This window comes from Mastigoproctus giganteus, chromosome 3 (assembly GCF_048544385.1).
Source record: "Mastigoproctus giganteus isolate SK-2022 chromosome 3, ASM4854438v1, whole genome shotgun sequence".
In the NCBI taxonomy this organism is placed as follows: Eukaryota; Metazoa; Arthropoda; class Arachnida; order Uropygi; family Thelyphonidae; genus Mastigoproctus; species Mastigoproctus giganteus.
In genome coordinates this window covers 51,312,191-51,326,664 of record NC_143577.1, presented here as the reverse complement: position 1 = coordinate 51,326,664, position 14,474 = coordinate 51,312,191, and the positions used below count along the sequence as shown (strand labels likewise).

Genomic DNA, 14,474 nt, shown 5'->3' with positions numbered 1-14,474 from the left:
AGAGAGAGAGAGAGAGAGAGAAAGAAAGCGAGAAGTAGAAGGGACTCACCAAGAGAGGGAAAAATGATGATATCCAGCTTAGGACCCCGAGTGTGCCAAGCCCATACTCACCAGATGTGAGCCCTGATAGATCGATTTCTGTTGGATACTTAATTTGCATGTCAGGATTCCTATTATATCAAATATTTGCCTTCGGCGACACTGTTCATAATATAATATTCATTAGAAGCATTTTGTTTTGTTAATTTTGTCTATCTCTGTATAATATGAAACAATAGGGAATCACTGCTCCACACAGTAAATGACAAACGGTGCCAAAATGTAATACTGTACACAATTATTGCGGTAATCGGTAGTACCGCAGGGTTTCTTGGTGGATTGTCGTTTGTTTTTGTTTCTTTATGACTACAAAGTAGTAAATTACGACGATTACAGTTTGTATCACAGAGTAGTAAGATAATACACTGTTGTTTGTTTTGTGCTGTAATAAAAATGATATCAAAAACTGAGCTGTGTGATGAAATTGAGCATGGATTGTTCATTGGTGGTGTGAGTGCCGCGGAGAATGAACAGCTATTACGCGTTTTGAGAATTACTCATGTTCTTACTGTTGATGTATTCCCTTTAAAGAAACCTGCAAATGTAGACATGCAAAACTTGCATATTGTGGCAGATGATAAGCCCGATACAGATCTGTTATCGTACTTTGGTGACACAAATGAATTTATTATTTCAGCAATAAAAAATGGTGCTTGTTTGGTGCATTGGTGAGGCCCTTTTCATGTATTTTAGGATAATATTGTTAATATAAATTTCTGCATCAATTTAATTATGACCTGTTGTTAGTTGCTTGGAGGGGTAATCTTCACTTTTCCAGATTTTAGATCATGCACACCATTGTGCAGGATCTAAAATTTGGCAACAAGGGGCCCACTTAACAATAACAATGTTGTTAAGTGAAGAGATCATGCTAACCATTGTGCAAGATCTCGTCACTTAAGAGCATGTTTTTTCCAAACCAGATTTTTTTTTTTTTTTGTCACAGTCAATAAAGGTACAGGTCTAAATGTGATTTCTGCAAATGTCATGAGGAGTGTCATAAAGCAGCAGTTTAAACAATCTTAATCTCTTGTGCTGCTGCTGCTTTTATCAACAGCATTGTCAATTGATAAAACTGAAGTTGAACCATTTTCAGATGAGGTTTGATGGCACCATTTTAAGTGTCACCAAACTACACCTCATGTGAGAATGGTTCTTCTTTGAGTGGTGATGCCGTATAAGCTTTCTTTCATTATTGTTACTAATAATACTAATTACTAGTTTCTATAATTTTTTTTATTCAATAATAACTGAAGATCCATGAAATGTGTTATATTTCAATTTTTAGTATAATTCCAGTAAGAAATAAAGTATGTGTTAGTTCGACTTCTGTTCATGGAAAATAATGCCGTTATTTGTTAAAGAAGGATTGCAGGATCATCTAAAGAAGACCAGTAATAATTCAGACACAGCATGGGTTTGTTAAAGTGAAGTCTTGTCTGACTAATTTGATTCAATACTATGATCAGAGGCGGATTTAATGGCGAGCGAACCGTGCACGCGCCCCTGGGCCCCGACTTCTGAAGATGCCCACGCAAAACCCCAACTTTGTACGCAAAATCCCAACAAATTAGTTGAACTAATATGTTCAACTATTAGTTCAAAACTTTGTGATTATTATTATGCTATTATTAATTATATTATACATATATTATATTCAAATTTTATTGAAAATAAAACATTAATAGTACATAATATTTTTTATTTATTTAAAAAAATGGTTAACATGTATTTTTATTTTCCCTGTCTCTCTCTTTTTTTTAATGGGCCCAATATTTTCTTCTGCGCCCGGGGTCTCAACCGACCTTAATCCTCTACTGACTATGATGTGGTCACAAAGAAACTGGATGCAAAAAATAATTTTGATATCATATACTTGTATTTCAGGAACGTTTTTGATACTGTTGCACATGGAAGACTACTGTACAAATTGAAACAGTATGGCATTGAGAGCAAGTTGCTACAACGGATAAAAGGATGGTTGAGTGGGAGAAGACAGAGAGTGGTAATCAATAGATACTGCTCTATGTAGACTAATGTTATTAGTGGTGTTGCTCAGGGTTTGGTGTTGGGCCTATTGTTGTTTTGTATATTTATCAATGATATTGATGAAAGTATATCAAGCTTAATGTCAAAGTTTGCAGATGATAGAAAGGTTGGCAGGGTTGTTAATAACAGTAATGACAGTATGCTGCTACAACAGGATCCAGAAAAGTTGGGAAGATAGGCTAAAAAGTGGCAACTGAAGTTTAACATTGACAAATGCAGAGTACTGCATATGGGTAGCAGTAACCCCAGTGAAATGTACCAACTGGGAGGTGTTACCCTCAGGGTTGTGGGAAATGAAAGATACCTGGGGGTAATTGCGCAGTCAGATATGAAGTTTTCTGAGCAGTGCAGACAGGCTGCCAGGGTAGGTCAGGGGGTCTTGTTAATGATATACAGGAACTTTGCGAGCAGGGATAAGGAGGTGATTATCCCCTTGTATAAGGCAATGGTCAGGCCACACCTTGAGTATTGCGTACAGGTCTGTAACCCTCATTTTAGGAAGGATGTAGAGTTGCTAGAATGAGTACAGAGATGGGCAACAAGACTGGTGGGCAGAACAAAGGGGGGCCTCTTACAAAGAAAGGCTTAAAGTTCCGCAAATTTCAGCTTCTGGAGACTAGGCACCTGCGAGGCTGAGATGTATGGCTAAGGCCTTGAATGGATTGAGCAGGCTGAATATTGATGGGATTCTTCCTCTTGCTCAGATTACAAACCTGAGGGGGCATGACTGAAATTGAGGAAAGACAGTTGCTGTATAGATGTGTGGAAATTTGCCTTTAGCCAGTGGGTAGTTGAATGCCTGAACAAACTTCCATCTGTTGTTGTTGAAGTTGATAGCTTAAATAAATTCAAGGCAGAACTAGACAAACATTTGGAATGAATGGATTAGTGAAATGGGAAGTGTTTTTTTTTTTTTTTTTTTTGGTTGATGCTGTATAAGCTTGCTTTCTTGCATCATATTATGATTATGATTATGATTATTAGCCATATGGTGCAAGGAAGCCCGAGGCTTTTGCTGCACCAAGCAAAAAAAAAAAAAAAAAATTCTGAGTTACCCTGAGAGAGAGAGAGAGAGAGAGAGAGAGAGAGAGAGAGAGAGAGAGAGAGAGAGAGAGAGAGAGAGAGAAAGGGAATCACCAAGAAAGAGAAGAATGATAATATCCAGCTCAGTACCCTGGATGTGCCAAGCCCATACCAGATGTGATCCTCTGGATATGTCTCTACTAATGCCAATGCTAATATTACAGAAAGTTGAGTAAATGTTGTATTGTAAGGTATGTGCAGTGAAGTGAAACAAATACTTTATATATTATATTTTAATTAATAACATATAAAGTGAATGATAAAACTACAATAATTAATTAATTAATTGTTGAAAAGGTAATTTTACTTTTTAAGGGCTGATTCCTTTGAAATCTTAAATTGTTTTTAATAGATCCATAAAAATTAAATTTCATTAAATCTGTGAAAGGTACTATTTCAGAGAGATTTATTTTGACCCTAATTCAGATCTCTTTGTACTGATTAACTATAGTACTTAGTTATACAGAATTATTATATATATATATATATTTTTTTTTTTTTCCTTTTTTTTATATATATATTTATATATATATATATATTTAGTTTTGCAGGTGTTTCTCGCAGTGCAACCATTGTGATAGCATATGTCATGCAGAAATATCAACTTTCATATGAGGATGCATTGATAAAAGTAAAGGAAAAGAGAAGCTGTATATGGTAAGTTTAATTTTTATATATATTATCAGTAAAATTAAAAAAATATATAAATTTAAAAAATTATGAATTGTGAAATTATATTGAATGAAAGCATAAAATGTATTTTCTTATAGATGATTTTTCCCACTTTATAGAACTATATGCTTTTTATAGTGAGTTATGAGAAGGGAAGGAAGACTATAAATCTTGTGCTGTGAAAGCCTTAGGCAAGGTAAAGGTAGAGACTATTTTCTCAAAGAGAATTTGTGGTAGATTGAAGAAGTTTGAAGTAATTAAGGAAAAGAGGACAGCATTCATAATACTCGTGGGAACACTTATGCTTAGAGCATTATAGTCTAAAAAACTTCTAGTTATCGAAATAACCACCCTAAATTAGATAGAGACTACTTTAAAAAGTGAAGCAGACTGTCTAATTTATGATTTTTTTGTAGAAATTAATAAATAGAAGATGAACCTTTTAGGGAGGATATTCGTTTGCAAATAGTTCAATGCCAATGCAACTTGTGGTGCAGGCAAAGTTTGTTTTCCCATGAGCATAAAGCAGAATAGACTTATCATTTGTAAAGAACTGCTCCATGTATTCCATAGCTATTGATAGTCTTATGTTTTTGAAAGATTGGTCATGAGGTTTTTCATTATTAGTTTTCAGTAATCGTGAGGAAAACACAGAAAGTGATATTCACTCAGGATAGAATTTAGCATGATTCACAGTATGACAAATTTGAAATAAATTTTAAAAATATATTGGAAGTAAATGATATTTCTAAAATGTTTTTTTTTTTTAAATTATTACAATTCACTTATACAATAGTAAAAAAATGAGTAATATAATAAGTAAAACTAGGGGACTTTGACCCCTACTCACTGCACTTGCTTATTTTGATAAAATAAAATACTTACAGAAGCTTTCAACTCTGTGTGTGTGTTTCTTCCTCAGCTACGAATACATAAATATGTTACTATATCTTTATAATATCAGTGTAGATACACCATAGACAACTCTTAAAGAAAAACTGCGATCATAGTGTGGAAGGCATCATTTCATCTATCTCATCATCATTATCAGCCATTTTCAGTCCACTGCAGGATGAAGGCCTCTCCAGCAACTTTCCAGTTCCTTCTGTTTTGTGCAATGGCCATCCATTTACTACCCATGGATGGGTAGTAAATGGATTCTCGTGAATTTCATCTGTCCATCTCTGTCGTCTTCCAGGTTTTCTTCTAGCTCCTCTTGAGTACCATTCTGTTATTTTCTTAGTCCATCTGTCATCATGTCTTTGAGCTATATGTCCTGTCCAAGACCATTTTAGTTCTTTAGTTTTGATAAGAATTGATAAATATCCTTTACTTAAGTTTGCTGCCTAATCCATGTGTTTCTCTTCTTATCTAACAGTGTGATTCCCAATATAATTCTTTCCATTCTTCGCTGTGTAGTTCTCAGCTTCTCTTCCATTCTTTTGATGAATGTCCAAGTTTCACTTCCATAAGTCATGGTGGGGAGTATACATTGGTTCATTATTTTACATTTCAGACAAATTGAGATATTGCTCCTCAGTATGTGACTATATTTCCTGAATGCTATCCATCCAAAATTTATTCTTCTCTTTACTTCTAGCCATTTATCATCATTACTGCTAATGACCTGTCCCAGATAAGTATATGACTCCACCTTTTCAATTACTGTTCCTTCAATGATTCTATCCCTTTCTGTGGCATACTTGTTCATCATTACATTTGTTTTAGCCATATTCATCTTTAGTCCAAAATTCTCACAAACTCTGCATAACTGATTAAGATTTTCCTCTAATTCTTTGGGATCGTGGCTTATGACCGCAATGTCATCTGCAAATCATAAATGGTTTAGGTACTCTCCATTCACATTCTCTTTTCTGAAACCAGTCTAATCTTCTGAAAGCTTCCTCAAGGGCGGCAGTAAACAACTTCGAAGATATTGTCTCCTTGTCGAACTCCTTTCTCATTAAATTTGCAACTGTCTTTGTCTAGTCTAATAAAGGTAGCGTTCTCATAAATTTTCTTCAAAATCAAAATATATGGGGTAAATGCCTTGTTTTTCCAGTGCCTGAAGCATTGCCTTATGGAGTCAAATGCCTTTTCATAATCCACAAATGCCAGGCATAACGGTGTTTTATATTCATTTACTTTCTCCATTAGCTGTGATATTATGTGAAGGTGATCCATAGTTGAGAATCCTGTCCTAAAGCCAGCTTGCTCTTTCAGTTGATTCTCATCAAGTATTCTTTCTAATCTGTTAGTAATGATCCTTGTGAACAACTTGTAGACATGGGATAACAAGCTAATTGGCACATAATTTCCAATTTCTGATTTTTCTCCTTTCTTATGCAGCAACACTATGATTACATTATTCCACTCCTTAGGTATCACACCTTTTCTAATGCATTTTGTGAAGAGTCTTGCTAGTTTTTGTGGCATGTCCCTTCCTCCTAATTTTAACAACTCTATAGTAACTTCATCTTTCCCCCGGGACGTTCTGATTCTTCATTTTCTTCAACGCATGTTCTACCTCATCAGGAAGGATATAGGGTATGTCATATGTGTTACTAATTTGCAATCCATCTTCCCCACTGCTGGCATCATTCCCTCACTCCTTGTATAATTCTCTATAGTAGTCTTCTGCTGTTTGAATTATGCCTTCTCTGCCATTTATAAGTACACGATCGCTTTTCTTCAGTTTCAGTATCATTTGTCTTGCTATATTACTGCTCATGCCTGCTGATTTAAGTCCTTTGTTTTCCCTTAATGCTTGTTTTACTTTTATTGTGTTAAATCTTCTTATGTCCTCTCTGAGTCTAATGACTTTGCATAACTCAGTATACTCAATTTTCTCCTTGTCAGTGTTTATCTTGCTCTTCATTTGTCTTCTTTGGTTCATCATGAGAAGTGTTTCTTGACTGGCCGACCGGGCTAGCCGAGTGGGTAAAGTACCTGCCCGGCAACCCAAAGGTCGCAGGTTCGATTCCCGCCTCGGGCTTGGATCAAAGTACTGTAAAAACCTTGGGAGGTGCAATATGGCCACAGAAGCCGATGCGCCAACAACTACCAAATCAAATAAAAAAAAAAGTTTCTTGACTAATTTTTTCTTTTTTGGATTTATTTTTACCTGTAGGTTTCTTGGGCTTTATCACTTTCAGAAAGTTGTAGTATTCCTCGTTGATTTCTTGGTCTTGAGCAGTCTGCAGAAGCTCAAACTTGTTCTTAAGTTCCAGTACATACTGCTTTTTCTCCTCTTCTGTTATCTCAAAGACTTTACTCAAGTCAGTTTTTGCCTTTCTTTTCTTACATCTATATCAAGTGTGCAGCTTACCATTCTGTGATCACTTCCAACATTTACCTTGTTCAGGAAGTAACTTCATTTACGATGGAGTTAACTTCCTGAACAAGGTAAATTAAATGAGGATGAAGTCGATTTCATTAGTTGTTCATCCATTTGGGCTCTTCCATGTCCACTTTCTGTTCACCTCTTTTCTTGAGAAAAGTGTTCATTACTGACAATCCTCAAGATTCTGCAAATTCCACGTCTTTCGCCCCTTTCATTTCTTTCACCAATTCCAAAATTTCCTATAGTTCCCCTTTCTGTGCTGTTTTGTCTCTTTCCAACCTTAGCATTGAAGTCTCCCACAATGATAGTGTAGTGGGTTTTCTGCTCATCTAGAAAACTCTCCATTTTGGTGTACATTTCTTCAACCTCTTCATCATCATGGCTCGGTGTTGGTGCATAGATCATTATAACCTTTAGCATGTACCTCTTAGAAATCCTGAGTAGTAGTCTTGACCCCCTTCGTGATGTACTTTTGAATTCCAAAATGTTGGTTTTTATATCTTTATGGACCAGAATCATTTATCTCAGTGGTTCCCAAACTACTGAGATCTACGGACCCCCCTTCAAATATCAAAAAAAGTTTGTGGACCCCTATATATAACATATGCATATGTTACACACACACACACAGGTGATCCCCGCTTAATGCTGATAATTCGTTCCAGAAAAACAGAGCGCTAAATGAATCAGCGCTAATTGAACACTGTATTCCTGTAATGTAACATATGTATTTGTGAGTTGCAGTCTATACCACCATGACTCGCACATAATAAATGGTAGTGAAAAGATGCCAAATGTTGTTCAAAATATTTAATATTAATTAAAAATCTGTACGTTTAAAATATTCTCCATTGCATACGTATATAATGTGGTAAGTAACTACATTACATATCAAAATTAAACTTAAAATGCCAATTAAAATCATGAATTTATTAATCTGATGGCCCTGGGCTGTCGAATTTTCGTATTTTTGGTTGATTTTGGGTTGTACTTTGGTAGCGTTACTTGTATATACAGTAAACCCCCGCTATTCGCAGGGGTTACGTTCCTGAGAAATGCCGCGAATGCCGAAAACGCGAATACTGAGTTATGGCTCCCATAGTAATAAAGGGGTTCCGTTCCAAAGTATATAAGAAAAACTAGTCTAAAATTTTGTCTATGTATTTATTATATGTACCTTCATAATATGACTATGTACATAGACAGTACATAGTGAAATGCAAGCATATGGCATCGAAATGAAAATAAGAAACAATTTAATATTAAATGTAATATTTATTAGAAATTTCAAACAAATCTTTCAAACCAGCGTCTTTGCTAGCTAAAAAATCTATCCCGCCAGTGCTATCACCAGTTTCGCTAAAGCGTTGATAAGGAGTTTTGCGTTTTCACGAATGATGAGTGAATTTAACGGAATTTTATTTTGAGTTCGGTCTTCTATCCACAGATTTAAAGCTTTTTACATTTTTTCTAATTTAACATCACAAGTTACAGAGCAAATTTTTGAAGCAATTAGCGCGTTTTCACGGACACTACGGCGGATTTTTTCTTCCGATTTTTTGATTGATCGTACCGTTGACTCATTGATTTTATAATGTTTTGCCACTGAGGAGACACTTTCACCATTAGAAATTTTATCTAATAACTCAATTTTATTCGCTAATGTCATCACCTTCTTTGATATTTTCACATTTCTCTTGTTATTCGTAGTCATATTTTTGTAGGGGTTAGAAAGAACTTGTCCACAATCAAGTCACTTTCTTCCGTTAACACACTCGAAAAAGTCTGTTTTACACTGCAAAACGGTAGATTTATCACTTTTGTAAGCATATCAATTTATAAATTTATTCAATTTATAAGCGTATAAATTAAAAGCAAACGACGAAACCTTCCATAACAAGCGTATAACACATATTGAACAAGGATTAGCGAGAAACATCCACGCTCGCGATTTTGTCACCCCTCTCCCCCCACCCACTGAGCGCTGTTTTGACCGGGAAAGATAATTTTAGCCACGCCCATGTTTTTTTATGGCGGAAAATATTCACGGCGCTTTAAAATTTACATTTTTTAGGTTTCATTTTATATTAAATCGGCGATCGCGAATACGCGAAACCGCGAATACAGATACCGCGAATAGCGGGGTTTTACTGTATTCATTTTGTGTACATGTTGTGATTGATTGATTAGGATTTTATTGGTGCATTAGCATCTAAGGCTATTATGTGCCATACATGTTGTGATCACAGGCAATGGTATAACAGTTTAGCTAACAGGAGACGAAATTAGGTAAGGAATCGGAATAGGAATACATACTCCTGCCCTCACTAATAGCCCAGACTGTGAAAAAAATTAGTTGGAGGAAAGTGAAAAGTATACTTTTCACTTCATTCATATATGAATGAAGAATATAAAGTTTTATTTTGATTTATTATATATATAAAGATAATAAATCAAAAATTGAACTGAACTAGTTCAAGATATGAAGTGAAGTAACATTGTGTAGCATAGAATAAAGTGAAAGAGAATAAAGTTATGTTAAGTAGATTTAACTTAAAAACAGATTTAAATACAATTTGTATAAGCAGATTTAAAGTAGATTACACTTCTCTTTACAACATGTGTAGCCTTTCACATATCCTAATTCTCTATATATTCCTGTATTCATATGTGTTTATATTTATACATATATTTTTGTCAGGTTGTAGCTGTTTGTCAAACTGGAAAGTCTAATGTCATGTACTATTATCAGCAGAACTTGGGATGGAATTTCTAGTTAATGGGAGAAAGGAGAAAGTTATATAAAATTTCTCAGTGAGTAGGTAAATGCTATTTCGACTGCTGCATTAAAGAAATTTCCCGACAATTCTCATCTTGCAAATAGCAAGAGTTCACGAAAACATAATGCTCGATATCACATCATTGAATATACTTGTCGTTATATTTGATATTGATGTCATTTTAACATGATGCTCAGTGGACATTTTGTTATATTTATTACATCAAACACACATATATAGAATGTCCAAAAAGTAGCACACCGAATAATATAAAATAATATTGGTTCAATTCAGATTCACATATGAAATTACAGATGAAATTCAATATTCCATCATTTCCTTGTAAATACTTTTTTTGATTATAAGGACTCTTGAAGCTTCAATAACATTTATTCAGAGATCTTTGCATATTCAGATATGATTTTCTGCTACAGTTCTGTAATCATTCTGGGATAATCTTGATACACTAATAGATTTAAAATGTCCCCAAAGAAAGAAATTGAATGGTATCTATTCTGGTGATTGTAGTGTTCATTCAGGTATTCCTTCGCTTCCATCCCTTGGTGTGAAGTGTTGTGCACCATCCTGCTGGAAGAATGTAGCATGCTCTAGAATAGATTCATGAGATGCCTGAAGCTGCATAACATAAATATCATGGCAACTCTTTCTGTAGTGTTAGTTTTCCTTCCATCCTGTCAAAATTAAATTAGAAACACTCTTATTTCACCTTATTATGCATGACTTTTGGGACACACAGATATTAGTACTTCTATTTCTTGTGTCATTTTATGCTAATAGGTAATTATCTTTTAATTTCTCTTGAGCACGTTGAATGCTGTACCAGGACACTGATAATCGATACCTTTTCCCACTTGGACTTATGTAATATTGACCTGTTTAGCAAAATAATGTATGTGATGCATTGTTAATGTCAGTAGTGATATGCTTTCTCTTGTTATATCTTTGATGCATGTAGTGTACATAATATACATAGTGTTTGGGGGTGAGGCGCCACCGGTGGTTTCCCACAACTGTGCCTTTAGTACTCTTGTGAAGATAACTGTACTCTGTAAATGCCAGAAGTATGTGGAGTGTGGGTTTATGTAGATTTATGTCGGGTTCTGTTGTTCTTCTGGCTTCCTGGCCACAGGACCCCTGTTGGTACCCCACATTGCCCGTACACACTACTAGGAGATGAGCCAGGCTGTGCAGTACAAATTTCTTCTCTGGCTGGTCACTGCTAGGGTCACCTAAGCTTCCTGGACAGAGACCAAATTTAAAAAAAGGAGGGGAGGAGAAAAAAAGAAGAGAAGAAAAAAAAAAAAAAGAAACAAAAAAGAGAAAAAAGGGGAAGGAGAAGAAAAAAAAAGGAGTTTGTTGCCATGAGGCCAAGGCAATCTTAGGAGTAGGACAAAGTCCTATATAAGTTCGTCAAGGTTGTGTTGTTTGTCCAGTCAGTTGTACACAAGAGTCTAATTTAGATACTTTTTTTTTTTTTTCACAATTGATTGTTGTTGATATTATTTCCTCTATTGGCCACTTTCTGGATTTTCCGTCATGTGAAAAGGTCTTGCTCGAAGCATGTGAAGGTGTGGTAATCCTGTTCAGAGTCTAACAGATGGCACTCTCAGTTTCTTGATAGGTATGTTATCCTAGTAATGAGGATGCATTGTAGGTCGTCGTATAATGGACAGTCATACATCAAATGTTGCTAGCTCTCCAACTCCCCACAAGAACAGGTCAGGTCCTCTGCAATTCCCAGCAAGGAGAGTTTGGCTTTAATAGATCCATGTCCAGTCAAGAGAAAAGTTGGGTGCAGGCTGGGGGAGAACTCGGGTACACTCTGCCAATGTCAGGGATAAATTTTTGTGTGATTTCTCCTTTAGATGAGTTTGTCCATCTTTCTTGCCATACCTGCTGCAGATGGGTAACAAAGTGTTTCTTTTTTACTCTTTGATTGTTTGCCAGATCCACTGTGAAGCCTAGGAAGGTATAGGAGATCCCTTTGGACAATTTTTATAGACGTCCACAGTGGATGATCTCCAAATCAAGTGGAAGGGCACCAGCCAAAGTCTGTAGTTGTGATTGGGTGCTAACTATACAGCAGGCGCAGGTGATGGTTAAGAGGATTGGAATAAATATTGCCTTGTAAAACAATGACAGAGTGCGCTGTTTCAGTCCCCAATCATGTCGTGAGACTCCAAGGGCAGCATAATTCTGACCTTCGTCCTCAGATATTTAAGATGTAGTTGGAATGACTGTTTTGGATCAAGAATGATTCCGAAATATTTTAGCTGTGCTGTTAGTTTAATTGTTTTACCTTCAATTTTTATTTGTGGTGGCCGTTGGATATTTAGAGTAACCTTCAGCAGGATAGAGCTTGTTTTCATTGGGGAGATCCTGAGATAGTGATATCCTGCCCAGTCGTGAAGAAGTCTGAGAGAGTGGTTTGCCATGCTCTCAAGCTGTGCTCTAGTGTTGGCAGCGACAGTGAGTATCATCTGCAAAAGCTTGCAAACCAAACTCACTCAGATCAATGTGGAGAAAATCATCCATGACAATATTTCACAAGAGCGGTCCCAGGACAGAACCCTGGGGATAGCCCCTGTAAACCTGCCTTGTCAGTTTCTGGAATGGTGTGTTGATAGATACAGATCTGTCGGAGAGAGGTTTTAATGATGCTATGGAGGTTTGTTGGTAAGTTTGCTTTCCAGAGACCGCCAAGGATGCTCAGCCACCAGAGCAAATCGAATGCCCCAGCAAAGTCAATGGAGATAACAAGAAAGTATTTCTTATCTGTTGCTGCAGCAGCCATAAGGAGGTTTTGGAGAGCATCAACTGTGGAGCACCCTGACTTGAAACTATATTGCTTCTGTGAAGGAAGGTTGGCATTTGATTAGTGATGTTGCATAATGAATTGATTGAAAATGTTGTGTCTTATAAGAATAAATGGTTTATTTATATTTATATATTTCTTCATATACAAAAAAATACAGGTGCCTCTTAAAATATTTTGCCATCTTGAATTACATTCTTGCATAATGATATTCAGGGAAGCATGTAGTATATCATGTAGAATCAAAAAGTCTGTATTTTATGACACATACTCATTATCACAGATGCTTAGATGGAAAATATGGTGAAGTGGAAATCAGCATTTTATTTTCTGGCATCAGTATTATTGAATATATATGTTTGTGTATTTAGCTAGTGCAGTATAAAATGTGTTTTTTTTCTAGTCCCAATCCTGGATTTGTTGCCCAGTTACTTCTTTACCATTCTATGAAATGGAGAGCCGACCCCAATAATCATGTGTATCGTTTATTTATACTGACTCAGATGACCAAGAAAATTAAGAGAGGTAATTTTAATTCATAATAACTTGAGATCTTGTTGAAGTGGTAGATTTATTTTAGTGCTTTTGCAGATGATTTTAAAATAAATATCAAGTTTCACACGAGTTAAGTAATTTAATTCTGCTATTTATCAGAATATTGTATCCCTCTGATTAAAAGACAGTAAATCTTAGTAGTATTATAGTAATTCAATAGTTAAGGCTTTTAGCAAGTAGCACAGGATAATCAGTTCATTATGAAATAATTTTTGTTTTTATTATTATCATCATCTTCTCTTCTCCTTTTGGTGTTTTTTTTTTTTTGCCCCTTCCATCCTGAAATGGGTACTCTGACTGGGTTTATGGAATAATTGTTATGTCCAGTTACTATTATTGTTCGAGGAACTCTGTCCTACAGGTGTTAGATCACAGCTTTCTGCAGTTTGCTGTAGGTGTTCTCTGGGAGGCCTCTTACTGCTGGTTTCTTATATAGGCTCTTTGGCATCATGCCAGTGGTTGATCAGATGGTTGTTACTTGTTCCATGTGCTATGTCTATTTAACTTCCTGTCTGGGTCTGTTTAACTTCCTGTCTGGGTCTGGCTACTTTCTGAACTTTTCCTCATAGGTTGCTGGTGTTGGGCACCAGCAACCTATGTTAGCCATGTGGTGCAAGGAAGCCTGAGGCTTATGCTGCACCAGCCAAAAAAAAAAAAAAAATTCTGAATTACCCCAAGAGAGAAAACAAGAGTCAGAAGTAGAAGGGAATCACCAAGAAAGAGAAGAATGATGATATCCAGCTCAGGACCCTGGGTGTGCCAAGCCCATACTCACCAGATGTGAGCCACCGGGGTTAAAGCACCAACAAACAAACAACCAAGACAGACCCCAATAAAATTACAAACCCTTACCTGCACTCCCTGCAAAAAAAACAGAAAGAAATAACTAAACTGCCAGAGTAAATGGTTTCACATTCCAAACTCACTCACAGTTTACTCCCGATGGTCGATGACGTTACGTTGATTTTCGATATGATTATCATTGTTCTGCACCAGAAATTGCATTCGATGCACAGTGTGCTCCACTGCAAAATGCGACATCTTGGAGTAATGTTCG

The 14,474-nt window shown here is 36.0% G+C and overlaps 1 protein-coding gene across 1 annotated transcript in view; it reads left to right on the top strand.

Moving 5' to 3' along the window:
* Window positions 1-492: 492 nt before the first annotated feature.
* Window positions 493-14,474, top strand: part of LOC150087953 (dual specificity protein phosphatase MPK-4-like) — a 60,629-nt gene continuing 46,647 nt past the window's right edge. The window contains exons 1-3 of the mRNA XM_090369978.1: window positions 493-767; window positions 3,775-3,888; window positions 13,266-13,387. Coding sequence (XP_090226104.1) covers window positions 493-767; window positions 3,775-3,888; window positions 13,266-13,387 — 511 coding nt within the window. The remainder of the gene's footprint in view (window positions 768-3,774; window positions 3,889-13,265; window positions 13,388-14,474) is intronic.